The sequence below is a fragment of the Mirounga angustirostris genome, unplaced genomic scaffold, assembly GCF_029215605.1.
Source record: "Mirounga angustirostris isolate CCGP_5_RB_7025 unplaced genomic scaffold, mMirAng1.0.hap1 SCAF_7, whole genome shotgun sequence".
NCBI lineage: Eukaryota > Metazoa > Chordata > Mammalia > Carnivora > Phocidae > Mirounga > Mirounga angustirostris.
In genome coordinates this window covers 35,017,875-35,039,445 of record NW_026991715.1, presented here as the reverse complement: position 1 = coordinate 35,039,445, position 21,571 = coordinate 35,017,875, and the positions used below count along the sequence as shown (strand labels likewise).

General features: G+C 45.4%; 5 protein-coding genes across 6 annotated transcripts in view; all 5 read right to left on the bottom strand.

Moving 5' to 3' along the window:
* LOC123857349 (protocadherin gamma-C4) overlaps positions 1–21,571 on the bottom strand; it is a 283,181-nt gene that overhangs the window by 248,473 nt on the left and 13,137 nt on the right. The gene's annotated exons all lie outside the window — the stretch shown is intronic.
* Positions 5–16,361, bottom strand: LOC123842276 (protocadherin gamma-B1-like). Of its 2 annotated transcripts, none has more exons than XM_064596056.1 (2): positions 13,087–16,361; positions 5–25 (listed from the first exon to the last, which is right to left on the bottom strand). In XM_064596056.1, the coding sequence occupies exons 1-2, from the start codon at positions 15,499–15,501 to the stop codon at positions 20–22; spliced, it is 2,421 nt and encodes an 806-aa protein (XP_064452126.1). In that variant the 5' UTR covers positions 15,502–16,361; the 3' UTR covers positions 5–19. The 2 variants fall into 2 exon arrangements, with proteins under 2 accessions (XP_064452126.1, XP_064452125.1); XM_064596055.1 differs by lacking the exon at positions 5–25 and adding an exon at positions 4,448–6,763.
* Positions 1,356–4,409, bottom strand: LOC135365376 (protocadherin gamma-B2-like). Its single transcript, XM_064596064.1, has one exon. The coding sequence runs from the start codon at positions 4,402–4,404 to the stop codon at positions 1,969–1,971; it is 2,436 nt and encodes an 811-aa protein (XP_064452134.1). The 5' UTR covers positions 4,405–4,409; the 3' UTR covers positions 1,356–1,968.
* Positions 4,448–10,577, bottom strand: LOC135365374 (protocadherin gamma-A4-like). Its single transcript, XM_064596061.1, has one exon. It carries the CDS (start codon positions 10,242–10,244, stop codon positions 7,791–7,793), a length of 2,454 nt encoding a protein of 817 aa, XP_064452131.1. The 5' UTR covers positions 10,245–10,577; the 3' UTR covers positions 4,448–7,790.
* LOC123842253 (protocadherin gamma-A3-like) lies at positions 16,390–21,095 on the bottom strand. The gene has a single exon (XM_064596054.1). It carries the CDS (start codon positions 20,765–20,767, stop codon positions 18,275–18,277), a length of 2,493 nt encoding a protein of 830 aa, XP_064452124.1. The 5' UTR covers positions 20,768–21,095; the 3' UTR covers positions 16,390–18,274.

Genomic DNA, 21,571 nt, shown 5'->3' with positions numbered 1-21,571 from the left:
ATTCCAGCCTGCTGTTTCCTTATTTCTTTCAAGCCAAAGGGAACACATTACTTGACAGAAATGCAAGCCTATTCCCCTAAACTTCTCTGGTCTTTTTTTTGTTTGTTTGGTGCGGAAGGAGCAGAGAGTTAGGTCGTAACCACAAGCAGCTTTTCTACTTTGGTGAACAGCGACGCTCAGAGTCCTAAGCAGTTACTACACCAATTATGTTTTACTTCATAAACGTTTAATTATATTTTATTTCTAATAATTTTGCTGTATCTTTAACCTATTATCAAGTGACATTGTTTATATTTCATTCTTTTTTGTTTTTTTTAAAAAATTATTTATTTATTTGACAGAGAGAGACACAGCGAGAGAGGGAACACAAGCAGGGGGAGTAGGAGAGGGAGAAGCACGCTTCCTGCTAGGCAGGGAGCCCGAGGCCGGGCTCGATCCCAAAACCCTGGGATCATGACCTGAGCTGAAGGCAGACACCCAAAGACTGAGCCACCCAGGCGCCCCTATATTTAATTCTGAAATAGCAAAAGTCTTCAACAAACCTTGAGATCAATATAATTATTAGATTTTTATTTCTTTAGAAAAGTTTTAGTTAAGTGCCACTGAGCCTATGTCCTTTATTTACCTCTTACCTACATCAAGTGCATTAAATTAGGATATTGGAATTCTTAATTTTGTAGGTTTTAAAATTTCATCTTTTTATTAGGATATATTTATGAAAATGTGCCCATTGGGCATAAGAATGTCAAGAAAACAAACCTAGCTCCCATTGCACTTTTGCAAAAAGACCTACTGACTCAAGCAAATTGTATTAGTTGTCATAAAAGAAAAAATAAAGGGGCCATTTTGCTTCTTGTGAGGTCTTTGAGAAAGTTCCCAGATTTTCACACCAAGAATTTGGCAGTTACACTATATCAGACTAAGACTTTGAGTTGGGATAACTATACACTATCTATATTTTCCTATTACCATGACTAAACTGGAGTTAGGCATTTTACAGTGACAGACTTTTGGAGAAATCAGTATAGTGACTGAAGGAAAGGGCTTTAGTTCATCACCTATGCAGAAAAACATGTCCACATACTTAGTGAGCAGGCACTGAGTGGCTTTCCAATACTGAGAGAGATATTTAATGTTATCACCTCTATATGGTAGCAGGGAAAAAAAGTCTCACGATTGGGAAAAGAGGACATTACAGAGAGTCCATTAAGTGAGCAAAGCAATTTTTACCTAATGACACCTTCATAGGAAAAGAAAGAAAATGAAGATATTTTATATCTATAATTAGAAAATTCAAAAAAGAAAGTTTTAAGTAAACAATGTGAGTACAGTTTGCAAAATTTTTTCAATGAACAATTTTTCACAAAAGCAATCTGTTACTATAAATGAGAAAGATTTCTCCCATTTAATAAATACAGTCACAAAACAGACACTGCAGACCTCAAATGTTGCCCATCCTTTAAAATCAGATCTGAGATATCAACACACTTGGCTTGAAAAGTCACTTAGAATGCTGGTCTACAATTCAGTCCTACCCATGCCCTGCTGTTGGCAAGCCATGACACTGGGTAATTTTTTTTTTTTCTTTTCTGGTTCCCAGTTTTCCCAAACTAGCAACTACTCTGAAGTGCTATGATTCTAAGAGGAAGTAAAACTAAAATTTGAGTAATAAAGACCCTGAAGGTGAAAGGAATAGCTTAAGGTCCCAATAGTAATGAAATTTCAGAGGAAAGGAATATAAAGATGAAGAAAGATAAGTATTTCATGTATTACAGGCTTGAAAGTATGGACAGATAAATCTCATATATCAGACAGAAAACATGTCAAAGTTTGATTAGATATGATAAGATAATTAAGGCAGAAAACTGCCTAAATTGAACCCGCAAGACAAAATATGAAGTTGAGACTTAAACCCCAGTTTGGTGATTTGTTAACAAACACTGACACCCAAAGTGAAAATAAGTCAAGTTAATTAAAGCTCACCTTTAAAATAATATCTGATGTAAATGGGACCCCAGCGCCTTCATGATTTGTATTTGGTACCCAAGAGGCATCTTCACAGAGGAGATCCTGAGAGGGAGTCACTTCCGGGGTGATATTAAGAAAATTAAACTCTGTCTTAGCTGATTGTGAGGCAACGCACAGATTGTAGGAATAGGGCAAAGTCCCTTCGCTGTAGTTGGGAGGAACCACAGGTCCTGACTTGACACACAGACCAGGCTGAAAGCAGCTCCAGGAGGCAGGGCTGGAGGAGCGTCCCAGGCGCAGGGCAACCGCCAGAATCACCGCGAGGAGGAAGAGCACCGAGATCAAGGCCAAAGCCACCACCAGGTAAAACTGCAGCTCAGCCTGGGGGTCAGAGGGCGCCGGGCGGTCGCTGACATCTGGCGGCACTTCTTGTAGGCTGTCGGCGAAAACCAGGAGCAGCGTGGCTGTGGCCGAGAGGGGCGGCTGTCCCCCATCCCGCACAGCGACCAGCAGGCGCTGGCGGGCCGCGTCCCTGTCGCCCAAAGCGCGCGCCGTGCGCACCTCGCCCGTGCGCAGCCCCAGGCTGAAGAGTCCCGGCTCGCTGGCCTGCAGCACGTGGTACGACAGCCAGGCATTGTGTCCCGAGTCGGCGTCCACCGCCACCACCTTGGTGACCAGGTAGCCGGGCTGCGCGGCGCGCGGCACCGTGTCGAAGAGCGCCGAGCCGTCGGGCCCCAGCGCCGGGTACAGCACCCGGGGCGCGTTGTCGTTGCGGTCGCCCACCAACACGCGCAGGCTCACGTTGGCGCGGAGCGCGGGCGAGCCCTGGTCGCGCGCCTGCAGGGTCAGCTCGAAGGCGCGCAGCTGCTCGTGGTCGAAGGCGCGCTGCGCGAACACCACCCCGCTCTGCGCGCTCACGGACACGTAGGACGCCAGCGCGCGTGGCTCCAGGTCGCTGGCCACGATGGAGTAGGAGACGCGGCCGTTGGGCCCCAGGTCGGGGTCGGAGGCGCTGACTTGGGCGATGGAGGCACCCGGAGGGTTGTTCTCGGCAATGTGGACCAAATAGAAAGCCTGTTCGAAAACTGGCGCGTTGTCGTTGACATCTGCGATCTGCAGAGTGATGCTTATACTAGAGGAGAGGGGCGGCTTTCCCCTGTCGGTGGCCAATACTGTGATGTTGTATTCCGGAATCTCCTCCCGGTCCAGCGGCCCATCTGTCACTAGCTTGTAATAGTTCTTCGAGTAAGATTTCAGTATAAACTCAGCGTTTCCCGAGATGCGACAGTAAACTTCTCCATTTTCTCCAGAGTCTCTATCTCTTGTTTTTATCAAGGCAATCACAGTTCCTGGTGGTGAATCTTCTGGTAGGGGAGTAAATACTGAAGTGATAATCACTTCAGGTGCACAATCATTCTCATCGAGAATTTCAACTTGGATACTGCAGTGGGCTGCTAGATCTCCAGGATCTTTTGCTTCTACACTGAAAGTGTAACTATTAGCAATTTCAAAATCAAAACCACCCTTTGTCGTGATTTCTCCTGTTCTTTTATCTAAGTTAAAGAACTGTTCCACTAGTTCGTCCACATTATGAAAGGAGTAGGTGATCTCTGCATTGACACCCTCGTCCTGGTCAGTAGCAGTTACTTGAAGTACAGAGAACCCCGGGGGCACACCTTCCTGCAAGCTGACCTTGTATATATCCTGGACGAACACTGGGGGGTTATCGTTAGCATCGGTCACTTGAATTTGGATCTGGGTGGTGCCACTTTGGGGTGGGTCCCCACCATCCACGGCTGTTAGAACCAATTGATGGAAATTCTGTTCTTCTCTGTCTAAAGAATGTTTCAGAACCAACTCAGGATATTTACGTCCATCTGCAGTTTGTTTCTCTGCTAGATCAAAGTGCTCATTGTCATTAAGATGGTATCTTTGCAGTGAATTCGGACCAGCATCTGAATCCAGGGCCGGGTCTAGTGGAAATGTTTTACCTGGCTTGGTGGATTCTACAATTTTTAATTCAATCTTACTCTGTTTGAATAGTGGGGTGTTGTCATTTATATCTTGCACTATTACTGCTACATGGAAAATATTTAGTGGGTTTTCAGCGACAGTATCAAAATCCAGAATACACAGAGGCTTCTTTCCGCATATCTGCTCTCGGTCTATTCTGTCACTCACAATTAAGTCCCCACTCTCAGGGTTTACAGTGAAATATTCTTTCTCCGCGCTAACCCGCAGCTTCCGGGCTGGCAAGTCCTGCACACTGAGCCCCAGATCCTTGGCGAGGTTTCCTACCACCGAGTTTTGGGCCAGCTCTTCGGGAATTGAATAGCGGATTTGATTCGGGAGAGCCCCTCGTAACAAAGACAGCAGGAAAGCCAACAATACCTGCCGCCATCTCGCTGGGCTGCTCCTCTCTGCGCTCAGCCTCATCCTGTCTGTCTCCACGGTGGCTCTGCTTTTTGGTCGGGAGGAGAAGTAAGCCCTCCGTGGATGGCAAAAGCCTGGGTAGGGTCTCTCTTCCTGCTTTTGTTTTCTGTATCCGAATCTTTACTGGTCTCCTCTTAAGTGGCTGGTTTGAGCAGGAAGTTACCCTCTAAGAGGCTCCCAAATGCATCTTCTCTCACTTTTTTGACCTACAGCGACACCCAGAGGTTTTCTCGTGGAAGTGCACCAATTGCTTGTAAATGTTTTGAGAAAATACTTCTTTTCTGAATTTACAGAGACTATTTGTTTTTAAAATGGTATATATTCATATAGCTCCAAACTGAAAAGGCACATACAGCATACTGCCTCCTCTCTGCTTTCAATAACACATTTCTCTCAGGAGAAATAAGTGTTAGATTTTTTGTGTGTACCATTCCAGAGATATGTTTTGTATAGTGCAGATTTTTATAAATGTTCTCCCCCCTTTAATACGTAAATGTAAGTATACAATATACTATGTTCTGCATCTTGCTTTTTTCACTCATTATATCTTGAAATTATTTCATATCAGTAGATAAAGAGCTTTCCCATTTATTTCTTCCATCATATTGTTGCACAATAATTTACTTAACCAGAAATACTATTTTCTAAAAGAAACCCAGTGTGCATTCAAACAAAAGTACATTTTCAGTGTGATATTAGGGTAAAAACTACTGCTCTCCTAGACATTTAAAATATGTATCACTCTGATTCTGGAATGTATTCTTTTTTTTTTTTTTAAGATTTTATTTATTTGACAAAGAGAGACACAGAAAGAGAGGGAATACAAGCAGGGGGAGTGGGAGAGGGAGAAGCAGACCTCCCTCAGAGCAGGGAGTCCCATGCGGGGCTTGATTCCAGGACCCTGAGATCATGACCTAGGCTGAAGGCAGACGCTTAACGACTGAGCCACCCAGGCACCCCCAGGAATGTATTCCTAATGCCACATCCAAACATGCCTGACACAGTTTCAGGCCAACTGGTATTTCCAAATTTTATTTTAAAGCTTCAGTACTTTAAATAATCTCTCCTTAGAATCTCTCTCAATATTATTTCCTCTCTCCTTTCCCCATGACAGCTAATTGCATCACATGACAGTCTGTTTTTCTATGTATCGCAACACAGTTTCCCACAAAGACTAAAGCATTTAGAAACTAAAATCCTCCTTCTTTTTTTTTTTAAGATTTTATTTATTTATTTGAGACAGAGAGAATGAGAGAGAGAGAGCACATGAGAGGGAGGAGGGTCAGAGGAAGAAGCAGACTCCCTGCCGAGCAGGGAGCCCGATGCGGGACTCGATCCAGGGACTCGATCCAGGGACTCGATCCAGGGACTCCAGGATCATGACCTGAGCCGAAGGCAGTCGCTTAACCAACTGAGCCACCCAGGCGCCCCTAAAATGCTCCCTCTTAAGTTGAATTGAGGCATAGTCCACAATCTACTGCTACAATTCCCAGGTATCTAAAAAGCACTAATTTGTGTAACCCTAGACATTCATGAATTCTTAGTTAACTCACAGAACGAAAGGAAAGCACAAGGAACAAAAGTGTTGCATATCCCTTGCATACAAAATATTTCCCCCATATCAGATCATCCCAGAGCCACCTCAGAGCTAACTGAGAGCAATTTTCAGGAATAGGGATGAGGCCTACTTCATAAGTAGCATAAATCATATCAATTCAGAATCCAAGTTACCCAACCTTTATAAGTGACTCTCATGATGAAAAAGGTTAAGATTTTGAAAACTGTTTTCCTTAGAAATTGAGAAGGATCTCATAGTGATGCCATAATAGAAAATTTAGGAATTATTAAAATTACTCCTTCCACCTACTTAAAGATGAATGAAATAAAATGGGCAATATTTTTGGTAATCACAGAAGTGCACAAAGGAATCATACATAGTGACTGCTGATGCATCTCACAAACTGCAACAACAAAATACTTGAAATACACCAATCCAGTTGAGAAGCTATCCCTGTTAAAATTATATCTAAAAGTTAATATTTTCTCCGGTCTTTATAAATTGCCACTGTTTAATTATAATGGAAAATACCTTTTCAAGGAAAAAAAGAAAACTTCAAGCAAAGTGTAAAAAAGCAGGCATTTAAAAATAGTCTAGAATCAATAAGAGCTTCATAAGACAGAATAATATGATTTTACACAATTGCCTTTCATTTCAGTTCTTCTTCTTCTTCTTTTTAAGTCATTCTCTAGAGTACGTGGGTGGCTCAGTTGGTTAAGCATCTGACTCTTGATTTCAGCTCTGGTCTTGTCCTCAGGATCATGAGTTCTAGCCCTGTCTTGGGCTTCACGATGGGTGTGGAGCCTACTTAAAAAAATAAAAAATAAAATAATCTCTACACCCAACATAGGGGCTCGAACTCATGACCCCAAGATCAAGTCACATGTTCTACCCACTGAGCAGCCAAATGTCCTGCATTTCACAGTTCTAATCTATCCTTTCACTAATGCCTAAGTGAAAATGGCACTTAAAGAAGAGAGACAGAGGTATAAAATTAAGAGAGTGTTGCTGAAACTGTAACTAAATGAAGACTACAAATGATAATAAACTTTTTTTTTAAAGATTTTATTTATTTATTTGACAGAGAGAGACACAGCGAGAGAGGGAACACAAGCAGGGGGAGCGGGAGAGGGAGAAGCAGGCTTCCCGCTGAGCAGGGAGCCCGATGCGGGGCTCGATCCCAGGACCCTGGGATCATGACCTGAGCCGAAGGCAGACGCTTAACGACTGAGCCACCCAGGCACCCCGATAATAAACTTTTAAGAGTAGTAACTGCTATTGATTATTCTTGAGGGATCATCTGCCCCTCCCCTTTATTATTTATTTATTTATTTATTAAAGATTTTATTTATTTGACAGAGACACAGCGAGAGAGGGAACACAAGCAGGGGGAGTGGGAGAGGAAGAAGCAGGCTTCCCACTGAGCAGGGAGCCCAATGCGGGGCTTGATCCCAGGACCCTGGGACCATGACCTGAGCCGAAGGCAGACGCTTAACGACTGAGCCACCCAGGCGCCCCTATTATTTATTTATTTTTATAGATTTTGTTTATTTGACACAGAGAGAGAGAGCACAAGCAGAGGAAGCAGTAGGCAGAGGGAAAGGGAGAAGCAGGCTCCCCGTTGAGTAGAGAACCTAACGTGGGATAGATCCCAGACCCTGGGATCATGACCTGAGCCTAAGGCAGACGCTTAACCAACTGAGTCACCTAGGGGCCCCATGCCCCTCCCCCTTTAAAGTAATAGAATACTAAAAAAGAAGAGTCTTTACTTCATATATTACCTAATATGTTATTATCTTATACAATTGGAGACGTTTATATAGCTCTCTGCCTATGTTTTGTTGTGGCAAGATCGACTCACCTGATGAAGACTAGCGTCTGCTTTTGTTTCAAGTAAATTCTGAGTTATCAGAAGAGGCTCGCTTTTCCCACAGCTCTCCTGGCTGATGAGCGTGTCCGCGTAGTTGGGCTGGGGGAAGATCACGTGACTCTCCCGCGAGTCCGCGGTCAGGGAGACCTCGTGGGAATAGGTCTGCAGGAAAGCCCGCACCCCGTCCACGCCCACAAAGTGCGAGGCCGGCACGCCCACCAGCCCGCCTCCGGAAGCCTGGAGCAGACGCGACGCGTGCCAGCGCCTCAGCCTGAGCGCCAGCAGCACGATGACAAAGGCCAGGAAGACGCACGAGACTGCCGCCACCGCCACCACCAGATACAGCGTGAGGTCCGAATCGTCCGGGTCGGCGGGGGTCCTGATGCTGCCCAGGTCGGCCAGGACGTCCGGGATGTTGTCGGCCACGGCCACGGTGAGCGTGACGGTGGCCGAGAGAGGGGGCTGGCCGTGGTCCTGCACCGCCACCACCAGGCTCTGCTTGAGCGCGTCTCTGTCCAGCAGGGCCCGCGCCGTGCGCACCTCGCCCGTGTGCAGCCCCACCGCGAAGAGCCCTGGCTCGCTCGCCTTGAGCAGGCGGTAGGACAGCCAGGCGTTCTGGCCCGAGTCTCTGTCCACCGCCACCACCTTGGTGACCAGGTAGCCGGGCTCTGCAGAGCGGGGCGCCAACTCCACACCGGTGGAACCGTCGGTGGGGATGGTGGGGTACAGGATCTCTGGCACGTTGTCATTCTGGTCCAGCACGAATATGCTGACAGACACATTGCTGCTGAGTGGAGGGTCCCCACTGTCGCTGGCTGTGACTAATAGTTCCAGGTCTCTAACCTGCTCAAAGTCGAAGGAGCACAGTGCATACAGGACACCAGTATCAGAGTTGATGGAAACATAGGAAGAAAGAGGCTTTCCATGGAGTGTGTCCTCAGCCAAGGAGTATGTGACTCTGGCATTCTCGGTGCTGTCAGGATCCTGGGCAGATATAGATAAAATGGAGGCTCCTCTGGGGTTGTTTTCAGGAATGTAGGCAGAGTAGGAAGCATGAGGGAAAGCAGGTGGGTTGTCATTGATATCTGTCACCTTCAGTGAGATATGAGTTTCTGTAGACAGTGGTGGAGTTCCATGATCAGTGGCAGTTACTGTGATGTTATATTCTGAAACTTCTTCCCTATCCAGCGTTCTGCGTGTCAACAGTCGATGATAATTTCCATAGGTCTTTTCAAGTGTGAATGGCAGATTATCCAGAATAGAACATGTGACAAGGCCATTCTCTCCTGAATCACTGTCGTGCACATTGAAAAGTGCAATTACTGTACCTGGGGAAGAAGTTTCTTGGATAGAGCTGGTGAGAGACGTAACAGTGACTTCTGGAGCATTGTCATTTACATCCAGAACTGTCACCAGTACCTTACTTCTGGCTCGGAGACCAGGTCCATCATGGGCTTCTACATCTATATTATAGAATCCAGAGTCTTCATAATCTAGATCCCCCAATATTGTTATGTCCCCAGTCAAAGAATTCAACTGGAATAGTTGGGACATTTTATCTCTCACTTTGCGGAAAGAATAGGTTACTTCTCCATTGGCTCCTTCATCTGGATCAGTGGCTTTTACAGTGAGTAGCCGGTACCCCACTGGCACGTTCTCTGGAACCTTCACATGGTACTCTGGCTGAGTGAATACGGGAGCATTGTCATTGGTATCCATAAGTGTTACATGAATCTTGACAGTGCCAGAGTGAGCCAGGTCACCTCCATCAAAGGCGGTGAGAAGGAGGTGGTGAACCGCCTCTTCTTCTCGGTCTAGGGAAAGCTCCAGCACCAGCTCAGGGTACTTAATGCCATCCGCTCCGCTTTGCACGTCTAGGGAGAAGTGAACATTGGAGCTGAGCTGGTAACCCTGCAGGGAGTTTACCCCAACATCTGGATCAAAAGCTTCAGGAAGAGGAAATCTTGTCCCAGGACTTTCATTTTCAGCAACTTTTATTTCCCTTTGCTCTGTCCCAAAGCTGGGCACGTTATCATTAACATCAATAATTTCCACTTCTACTCCAAAAATCTTCACTTTGTCCTCCAGAAGAATCTCCAGGCTTACTACACACTTTGGAGATCTGTCACAGAGCTCTTCCCGGTCTATCCTGCCCGCGGTGACCAAGCTGCCGCTTCGCGGGTTCAGAGCAAAGAGCTGCCTCCTACCTCTGGAGACGATGCGGACTCCGCGCTCTGACAGTTCCCGGGGCTCCAATCCCAGGTCCTTGGCGATACTGCCCACATAAGAGCCTTTCTCCAGCTCCTCAGGCACTGAGTAGCGAATCTGTTCGGCCTGGATTTTCCACAGGGCCCCCAGGAGAACGCAGATCCCGACCAGCCGGCTGCATTCTAGGCGATAAGGAGAAGCCGCCATTACCGACCCGCAGCAGAATAGCTTCCGCCTAGGTGTTCCCTCAGTGGAGACCAGAGAATCCCCAGGATCTTCCGGGTCCAAGATTTTGCGCTTTCACCGTTGAACGTTGGAGTTCTGGGGTCCAGTCTTGAGCTTTCCTAAAACCACAGGGCTAGTGCTTTGTGATGCAGAGATCTTGTGGTCCGGTTTAAATTCCTGGTTATGTTTCCCCTGATTGGTGAACAGCGACACTCAGAGTCCTAACCTGTTACTGCAATCTATTCTTGGTGAAGAAAAGCACTACCTGTTTATACCATTTCTTTTCCATAACCTATTTTTCCCAAAAGAATAAAATTCTAGGGGTGCCTGGGTGGCTCAGTTGTTAAGCATCTGCCTTCGGCTCAGGTCATGATCTCAGGGTCCTGGGATCGAGCCCCGCATCGGGCTCCCTGCTCCGCAGGAAGCCTTCTTCTCCCTCTCCCACTCCCCCTGCTTGTGTTCCCTCTCTCACCGTGTCTCGCTGTCAAATAAACAAATAAAATCTTTAAAAAAAAAAAAGAATAAAATTCTAGCTCCTGTTGTTTTATTTGCAATGAAAATCCAGGCATAATCCAAAGCTTACTGTACAATAAATCTTCCAAAGTAATTTATTTTCAAAGAAAATATGATTTTTTCCTAAGATTTTTTTTCTCTTTTAAGTTTTTCCATTATTTATTTTCATAGGCCATTTTCAGTGCAGTGCATTGTGTGAGGGACACATTTATCCTCCCCAGAAACAAGGATGAACTTGACGAATGAAAGAATAGATAGGTGAAAAAACAGTGTCAGATCAGGGAAGTTGGAGGTCTGAGCTCTAGGTCCTTACCTATGCAGAAACAAGTTCCCTCACATGGGTTGACCCTTTAGAATCTGGGGTAACTTTTCAATTCTCTTGTAAGAAAACATCTACTGTTCAAGAGCTAGTCTTACCCCTGTGCAAATGGGCTTGGCAAATACGATAATAGGTTTGGGAAGCTAATTTGTTCATTAATTTTGTATACACAAGGTTTTAGGTCACAGGCTATGTTTGTGACTATCATGTTCACAGTGTGTCCTCAAACTTTAGAACAGCAACTTTCATAGAGTAGACCCTCAGTTTTTCAATGTTTATGAGTGCATTACTAATACAACTGCAAAGCCCTAAAACAATGGGAAACTCTGATATTAAAAATTAATAATAAAGAAGATAGAAAAGTTAAACTGAAGCTTTGTCTGTAAAAAGCAGGCAATATTCAGTAACTTTTTTCACATAAGGACACATTCAGAAGGTATTATTTTACTATCATTTATAAATTTACTTTAGGTTTGATTTTAGAAATAACCACTAAAAGGAAAATTTTTAGGAGTTGTATAAATATTATCACTGCATGTTTCAGTTTTCTCATACATGAATACTTTGAGTAATTAACTAATCTTAGAAAATTTAATATGAAACAGCAAATAGCCAGTTCTTTAGATGATTCCTCACATAATAATTAGCTTCTAGAAGTTACTCATAAGTTTTAATCAGACAAGAAAGTCCATTATTTATTCAGAATAGTAAAATCATCAGACTTTGAAGAGCAGAGTAAAGGTAATTTTCACTATCCTCAAAGGAGACACAAATTGCTGGGGATTGGGAGGTAAAATGAGATGTTTTGAAAAACTTTAACTCACTTCTCAGAAACCTATACTTAAAAAAAAACACAGAAGAGGCCTTATATACAAAAAGTTTCTGGGTGGCTCAGTCATTGGGTGTCTGCCTTCGGCTCAGGTCATGGTCCCAGGGTCCTGGGATCGAGCCCCGCATCGGGCTCCCTGCTCCACGGGAAGCCTGCTTCTCCCTCTCCCACTCCCCCTGCTTGTGTTCCCTGTCTCGCTGTGTCTCTCTCTGTCAAATAAATAAACAAAATCTTCAAAAAAAGGTTCATTACATTCCTAATTATAACAGTCAAAAAGTAGAAAGAGTATAAAAATAAATTATTTAAGAATGGTTAAGATTATTTGTTTAAAAATAGATCTTATTTTTATAAAGATTGTTTTTAAATTTATTTGACAGCGAGAAAGAGCACAAGCAGGGGCAGCAGCAGACAGAGGGAGAAGCAGGCTCCCCACCTAGCAGACAGTCCGACGCGGGGCTTGATCCCAGGACTCTGGGATCATGACCTGAGCAGAAGGCAGACGCTTAATCGACTAAGCCACCCAGGTGCCCCTAAAGATCTTATTTTTAAGTAATTTCTACATCCAATGTGGGGTTCAAACCCACAACCTGGAGATCAAGATTCACATGCTCTACCGACGGAGCCAGCCAGGTGCCCAGAAAGTTATTTTTGAATGAGATTATAGAGTGCAAATAAAATTGACCCAAGGTTATGATCCAAATCAGTCTTTGCTACATGTGATAAGGCAAAGAAGTGCTAAGAGACTTAATTATTGAAGGCTCAATTAAAAATACACATGGCAGCAAAAAGATAAAAAACTATATTTGATGAAGATGAACATTAACTTAAGCAGAAAGAACTGTCAGTACATTTATAAAGCTTGAAGTGCTCCCTTTGGCAGCACATATATTAAGAATAAAGCCTGAAAATAGTATCACACGTCAACTAAGAAAGGCAGTGTTATTACTAAAGGTAGCGACTTCCAAGAACAAGCTCCCTTTAGCAATATTTTCTTATCATACAAAATCGTCAACAGTACAGATTAAGAGGTATTAATTTGGTAACTACTAAGACTACTGAGCAATCAAGACACCAATCTCCACCCATCCAATACACCTCTTCTACTACCATCACTAGAAAAATGAACAATAAAAAAGAATAAAAGCAGGTTTGCAGAAACTCACGTGAGAGGCAAAAGACGAATCATAAACGATTTGGGGGTCTTCATTGCTGACACATACATCCACAGAAGGATCGTCACAAAGGAGATCCCGAGGAGGAGCCATTTCTGGTTTCAGGTTGGAAAAAGTAAACTCTGTCTTAGCTAATCGTGAGGCCACGCACAGATTATAGGAATAGGGCAAAGTCCCTTCACTGTAACTGGGGAGAACCCCAGGTCCGGACTTGGAACTGAGATCCCGGCGAAAGCAGCCCCAGGCAGCGGGGTGGGAGGAGCGTCGCAGGCGCAGGGCAACCGCCAGAATCACCGCGAGGAGGAAGAGCACCGAGATCAGGGCCAAAGCCACCACCAGGTAAAACTGCAGCTCAGCCTGGGGGTCAGAGGGCGCCGGGCGGTCGCTGACATCTGGCGGCACTTCTTGTAGGCTGTCGGCGAAAACCAGGAGCAGCGTGGCTGTGGCCGAGAGGGGCGGCTGTCCCCCATCCCGCACAGCGACCAGCAGGCGCTGGCGGGCCGCGTCCCTGTCGCCCAAAGCGCGCGCCGTGCGCACCTCGCCCGTGCGCAGCCCCAGGCTGAAGAGTCCCGGCTCGCTGGCCTGCAGCACGTGGTACGACAGCCAGGCATTGTGTCCCGAGTCGGCGTCCACCGCCACCACCTTGGTGACCAGGTAGCCGGGCTGCGCGGCGCGCGGCACCGTGTCGAAGAGCGCCGAGCCGTCGGGCCCCAGCGCCGGGTACAGCACCCGGGGCGCGTTGTCGTTGCGGTCGCCCACCAACACGCGCAGGCTCACGTTGGCGCGGAGCGCGGGCGAGCCCTGGTCGCGCGCCTGCAGGGTCAGCTCGAAGGCGCGCAGCTGCTCGTGGTCGAAGGCGCGCTGCGCGAACACCACCCCGCTCTGCGCGCTCACGGACACGTAGGACGCCAGCGCGCGTGGCTCCAGGTCGCTGGCCACGATGGAGTAGGAGACGCGGCCGTTGGGCCCCAGGTCGGGGTCCGAGGCGCTGACTTGTGCGATGGATGCTCCAGGAGGATTGTTCTCAGCCACATGGACCACGTAAGAAGGCTGTTCGAAAACCGGCGCGTTGTCGTTGACATCGCTGATGTGTAGGGTGACGCTTGTACTGGAGAATAGGGAGGGCTTGCCCTTGTCAGTGGCTGTGATGGTGACATTGTACTCCGCCATCTGCTCCCTATCTAGGGCACTGTCAATCACCAGCTTGTAATAATTCTTGGAGGTGGATTCTAATTTGAAGGGAATGTCTTCCTGAATATAGCACGTCACCAGACCATTTTGCCCAGAGTCCCGGTCTCTCACTTTAAAGAGGGCTATTACAGTCCCAAGGTCTGAGTCCTCGGGAATCTGGTTAGAATAGGACATCAATGTGACCTCTGGGGCATTGTCATTCTCATCAACAATTTCAATCTGAACATTACAGTGAGCCGTGTGCACCCCTCCATCCTTGGCTTCTACAACCAACATATATCTGCTTGTCTTTTCAAAGTCCAATGTACCATTGGTTGTAATGTCACCAGTATTTGGATTGAGATTGAAGAGGAGGCTGGTACTTGTTGGGGCACTGAGGAAGGCATAGGTGATCTCTGCATTAACACCCTCGTCCTGGTCACTGGCCATCACTTGGAGCACAGAGGTCCCCGAGGGCACATTTTCTTGGAGGCTAACTCTGTACGTTTCCTGGCTGAACACTGGAGCATTATCATTGGCATCAGTGACCTGAATCCGGACCTGGGTGGTGCCACTTAGTGGAGGGTCTCCACCGTCCATGGCGGTCAGGATTAACTGGTGGGAGCTCTGCTGTTCTCTGTCCAGAGGTTTTTCCAGCAGTAATTCTGGGTATTTACTTCCATCAGGACTTTCCTTCGTTGTCACAGAGAAGTGTTCACTGGAGTTGATAGTGTATATCTTCAGTGAGTTACTTTCTACATCTGCATCTTGTGCAGAATCCAGAGGGAATTTTACACCTGGTAAGGCTGACTCGCAGATTTCCAAGTCAATGCCTTTTGCGGTGAAACGCGGTGCATTGTCGTTAATATCTTGGATTGCAACAATCACGTGGAAAACATTCATTGGATTTTCAGCAACCATTTCAAATTCTAGTGCACACTCAGATTTCCTCCCACAAATTTCCTCTCGATCTATCCTACCGTTCACTAACAAATCCCCACTCTCTGCACTCACACTGAAGAAATTCTCTGCACTAACCCGCAGTTTTCGAGCTGACAACTCCTGGACACTGAGCTTCAGGTCCTTGGCGAGGTTCCCCACCCGCAAGCCCCTGGCCAGCTCCTCCGGAATAGCGTATTGGATTTGCTGGGAGATAGCCCCCCACAACAAAGACAGCAGGAAGAGAAACAGTACCTGAATTTTCATCGGTTCAGCTTTTCTGGAGCTTCTTTGCATTTTTTGAACTTCCTGGGAAGCTTCTTTTCAGGATGTCTCTGGGATGTTTAAAAAAAAATCAGTGCCAGCACCTGGACTTTTGTGATTTGAGCGTAGGACTGGCGTTGGTGGGTGCACAGACGCCGCCTCCGCGTTTTGATGTGCGCAGGTCAAAGCTGGAAAACACTGCCCAACTCTCCCGCAGAATTGAGAACCTTTCTTCCCTTTGGTCAACAGCGGCGCCCGGAGGTTGTCTGGGAGAACTGCATATTGTCCAGCCATTTACCCTCAACGTGTAAGCTCTTGAATCTTTATGTACCTTGTCTAATTGTTGGAAAAACCAAGTATTCATATTTTCCCTCTAAATTTGATATGTTCTACTTTTTATCATTTCATAAGCGTTGCTATCATTTTACATTCTTTTTTGCATTAAAAAATTTCACCAGGCTTACAACTAGTTTTTCAGTTTGGGGGGCAAAAATATCAATTATTTCACTGTATTTATGAACACTGGCATGGCTAGTATGGATGTAACCAAATAAGTTACTGGCTTTTTATCCACATTTTAGTGAACTGTGATCTTTACATTTTTGTAAAATCCAGAACCTCCCTAATACAGTATTTTAACTCTCTCCATAAATACTTTATCAATTCAGTAATACTTTCCAAAGATACAGTCTGCAAAAAAAGAGTGAATAAAGCCCTAGACTTATTTAATGTATTGCTCATTTTTTAAAAGCATAGGAAATATTCCCATTAAGTACAGCACAGCCTGATATTTTGTTAAAGTGACCAATTTAGGGGCACCTGGATGGCTCAGTCATTAAGCATCTGCCTTTGGCTCTGGTCATGATCCCAGGGTCCTGGGATCGAGTCCTGCATCAGGCTCCCTGCTCCGTGGGAAGCCCTCTTCTCCCTCTCCCACTCCCCCTGCTTGTGTTCCCTCTCTCGCTGTGTCTCTCTCTGTCAAATAAATAAATAAAATCTTTTTAAAAAGTGACCAATTTAGTACACATGCTTTTATACAGCTCAATCTTGTGAATGCTATATTTATTTTTATGAAATCAGTGCTTTTTACTATATGAATGTATATGCAATACTCCATAATGCCAATACTCAGCTCCAGCTGATTTATACCATTAATAAGTATAATGAATTTGACTTGATCACTGGTAAATCTTGGAGAGGTGTTGAGAGTTCTTAGATACTCAATTTTGGAACTTAACCTGTAATTTTGAACTCATCTTGGGTAACTAAAACAAATACCTTTATTTCAAATGCACTACCAAATTAGATACCAATGTAATGATTTATTCTACTGTTTTGCAGTAGAATAATACATACTCACATTTACACTCCAGTCAGAACAGACTATTATCTGTTTTCCTAAGACATTATTTTCATTGTTTTCTCTACGTCATGAATTTATATTTTCTGTTCCTTTTGCTGTTCCCCTTTCTATTGTAATGAATTCTTGCCCATCCTTAAGAAAATCCTTTTTAGTGAAATGGAATGTCTGAGACCTTTCATTATCTATACAAGTAGATGGAAATTGTACTGCCTTTGTACTCTCTGTACACTTTGACAACATTTAGGCTTTGTTTTATCAAGATTCTTAGAAAATTCGCTTTGAGCATCTAAAATTCCCCGGCACTACCCATTTAGTAATTTTTCTCATTATGGGGAAAGTGATAATAATATCACTTTATCACATCATAAAGATTTTTCCTTAAAGAAGACATTTTGAAGATCATGTGCCTTTTTTCTGTGATGTATTTGCATGTTTGAGTGAAAATACACCTTTCCCTGATCTCAGTTATTTTGCTCAAGCCCTGCATCTCACACTCTTGAATATATCTCTTTCTAATATATTGAGGGAGAGAGATGTTCCTTTATTTGAAATCTAATGAAATATATTTTGGTCTCATTTTGGATGAGACTCTGAGGTGATTTCATAGGTGAAAATAATTTCATAAATTTCAAAATGGGCCAACAATTTCTGGCTCAAGAAAGTTGTAGGACTCTATTTTATTGTTGGAGTAGCTGATCTGGAAATGTCCTGCTGAGGCTGAGACATATCTCCTTGCATTTTTTAAAATCCTTCTCAAAGGACGAGAAATGTCCCTCCAAGACTCATATCAGTTTAGGCAATTGACCTCCCCACCTTCAGACAAAAGGCTGAAATCAATATGAATGCACACATACACCCACACATACTTTAGGTATACACAGTAGGGAATACAGGCCAGGTAAAACCACTTGACCAAGCTGTATATATTTTTACTCAACAGTTTTTATGTCATTGAGATGAAAAGAGTGTGGCCTGGCTTGGAAAGAGCAAGCATCATTTTATAGGAGCCTAAAATACCTAATATTTATATTTTTATTTATATCAGTCAGGATAAGCTAAGTAGGTTGGAGTGACAAATTTCAAATCACAAGAAGTTAAAATGAAAAAAAGTCTATTTATCACAGGTATACACACCAATGTATGACAACCACAGAGATCTTCTCTTGATATAGTTGTTCAAGCACTCAGGTAGAAGCAACAGTCACAATTTCAAAAAATAACTTAGAGATCTGGAAATTCTTACAATGCCAACAGGAGCTTCCTCCAGAGAGAGGCACATATTACTTGCATTTACAATATATTGGCCAGAACTGGTTACTTAGGCCCATTCAGTCATAACCAGGTCAGGAAGATCAGCTCTACCATAGGCCCAGAAGAAGAAACAGATACTTAAGCAACAGAACTAAGGACTACCACATTGTTTTATTTTCAAATAAATGTGCATTAAATCTTTATATTAGCCACACTGGCATAATTGTTCTTCATAGTATTCCAAGAAAGAAATAAACTTACCTGAAGTAGGCTAGGGTCTCCTTTCGTTTCCAGTAAATCTTGAGATACCAGGAAGGACTCACTTTTCTCACAGCTCTCCTGGCTGATGAGCGTGTCCGCGTAGTTGGGCTGGGGGAAGATCACGTGACTCTCCCGCGAGTCCGCGGTCAGGGAGACCTCGTGGGAATAGGTCTGCAGGAAAGCCCGCACCCCGTCCACGCCCACAAAGTGCGAGGCCGGCACGCCCACCAGCCCGCCTCCGGAAGCCTGGAGCAGACGCGACGCGTGCCAGCGCCTCAGCCTGAGCGCCAGCAGCACGATGACAAAGGCCAGGAAGACGCACGAGACTGCCGCCACCGCCACCACCAGATACAGCGTGAGGTCCGAATCGTCCGGGTCGGCGGGGGTCCTGATGCTGCCCAGGTCGGCCAGGACGTCCGGGATGTTGTCGGCCACGGCCACGGTGAGCGTGACGGTGGCCGAGAGAGGGGGCTGGCCGTGGTCCTGCACCGCCACCACCAGGCTCTGCTTGAGCGCGTCTCTGTCCAGCAGGGCCCGCGCCGTGCGCACCTCGCCCGTGTGCAGCCCCACCGCGAAGAGCCCTGGCTCGCTCGCCTTGAGCAGGCGGTAGGACAGCCAGGCGTTCTGGCCTGAGTCTCTGTCCACCGCCACCACCTTGGTGACCAGGTAGCCGGGCTCTGCAGAGCGGGGCGCCAGCTCCACGCCTGTGGAACCATCGGTGGGGAGGGTGGGGTACAGGATTTCAGGCGCATTGTCATTCTGGTCCAGCACAAACAAGCTCAGTGACACGTTGCTGCTGAGTGGAGGGTTCCCACTGTCACTGGCTGTCACCAATAGCTGTAGGTCTCTAACCTGCTCATAATCAAAGGAACGGAGCGCATACAGGACACCGGTGTCAGAATTGATGGAGACATAGGTGGAGAGAGGCGCTCCCTGGATAGTATCCTCAGTCAGTGCATAAGTGATGTGGGCATTGTGGATGCTGTCAGGATCCTGGGCGGTCACACAGAAGATGGAAGCTCCCCTGAGGTTGTTTTCAGGAATGTAGGCAGAGTAGGAGGACTGACTGAAGGCAGGCGGGTTGTCATTGATGTCTGCAACACGCAGAGTGATATGAGTACTCGTGGACAGTGGGGGATTTCCTCCATCTGTGGCTCTGAGAGTGATGTTATATTCAGACACCTGTTCACGGTCTAGAGATCTGGCTGTCACTAAGCGGTAATATTGGTCTATTGATTTTTCTAAATTAAATGGCATATTTCCCAGGACAAAAACTGTGACTTGCCCATTTTGCCCAGAATCCCGGTCGTGTACATTGATAAGGGCAATTTCTCTTCCAGCAGTAGCCTCTTCTGGGACTGATCCAGTAAGAGAAGTGATAATAATTTCTGGGGCGTTGTCATTCACATCCAGAACTGTGACTAATATCTTAGCTCTTGAAAGGAGACCAGGTCCATCTTGTGCTTCAATTTTAATTTCATAGAATGTAGCATCCTCATAATCTAGACTTTTTAAAATTGATATATCTCCAGTCATTGAATTGAGATCAAACATCTGAGCGATGTTCCCAGGCATTTTATCTAGAATATAGGACACTTGAGCATTGAATCCTTCATCAGGGTCAGTGGCATTCACTGTGAGCAGCGTGGTACCCACTGGCAAGTTCTCCGGAACACTTACTTGATATTCAGGTTGAGTAAATACTGGTGGGTTGTCATTTGCATCCAGAACTACCACTTGGATGCATAAGTTGCCAGAGAGGACAGGGTTTCCACCATCAGAAGCAATGAGGACAAGCTGGTGAACTTTCTTTTGCTCACGGTCCAGAGCCCTCTCCAGCACCAGCTCTGGGTACTTGGCCCCATCAGAGACATGCTTCACAGCCAGGGAAAAGTAGTCATTGGGGCTGAGGTGGTAGTTCTGAAGGGAGTTCATGCCCACATCTGGGTCAAATGCAGTCTTAAGTGGAAATCGAGTTCCAGGAGCCGTTAGTTCACCAATTTTTATTAACAATTCCTCTGTTAGAAAATCAGGAGCATTATCATTAATGTCTTTAATTTCTATTTCTACTTCAAAAATTTTCAATTTGTCTTCAACCAGGATGTTAAATTTTACCAGACACAGTGCGCTCTGAGCGCAGAGCTCCTCCCGGTCTATCCTGCCTGCCGTGACCAAGCTGCCGCTTTGCAGGTTCAAAGCAAAGAGCTGCATCCTACCTCTGGAGACGATGCGGACTCCATGCTCCGCCAGCTCCCAGGGCTCGAGTTCCAGGTTCTTGGAGATGTTGCCCACAAAGGAGCCTTTGTCCAGCTCCTCCTGCACTGAGTAGTGGATCTGCCCGGATCCAGTCTTGCACAGCGTCCCCAGAAGCATGCACAGCAGGGTCAGTCCTCTGTGGTGTTTGAATCTCAGATATTTTGTCATTTCCTCTTTGGTGAATTATTTTCTGTGAATTCGGTTCCAAGTGCCCACGACGGACTCAAATCTTATTTTTTCTCAAGGAACTAAGGCTTCTTTGGTCCTAATTTATGTGTCACAGAGCTGGTTGACTGACAAACTGAGCTTTGTAGCAGCCTCGGATCTTCTGGAATCCGACTGACTGGTTCTTTGCTTTTTAGGAACAAGGAAATGGTGGACTAGCGCTCAAGCTCCGTTTTCCTCCTTGAATGGTCAACAGCGACACTCAGAGGCCTAATGGTTTACTGCACCCTCTCAGACAAACCCAAGTTAGTAATTTTTAAGTTTCCCAACACCTGAAATCATCTTTATCAGAGGTAATGGGACTGGTGTTTATTTCCCACAGCTGAATTGCTATATGTTAAAGTATGTAACTTCAACTTCCTTGGGAAGCCATGCTCTAACCTTAACACCACTAATATTGCTTTAAATATGCTGGAGTTACTGTTTTGAAATGTTCAAAATTTAAAAACCACAAAAAAAAATCAGCCATATTTATAATTATATTTATCAAAGTTTGTCATTGATAGCCTGACATCTTAGTTTCAATATTTTAATTTAACCCATTCATTAAAAATATAATTGGATGTTAGACGATATGTGGGGATTTAAGGTAAATGATATGAACATAACCACTCCCTCGCCCCAAAGCTATGAAGATACAATCAAACAAGGAATTCCAGTGCATTGAGAAAGCTACCAAAATGGGTGAAGCCAAAGGTGATGGGAGGGCCTCCAACCTGGCCTTGGAGGTTAGCAAAGGCTCTCCCA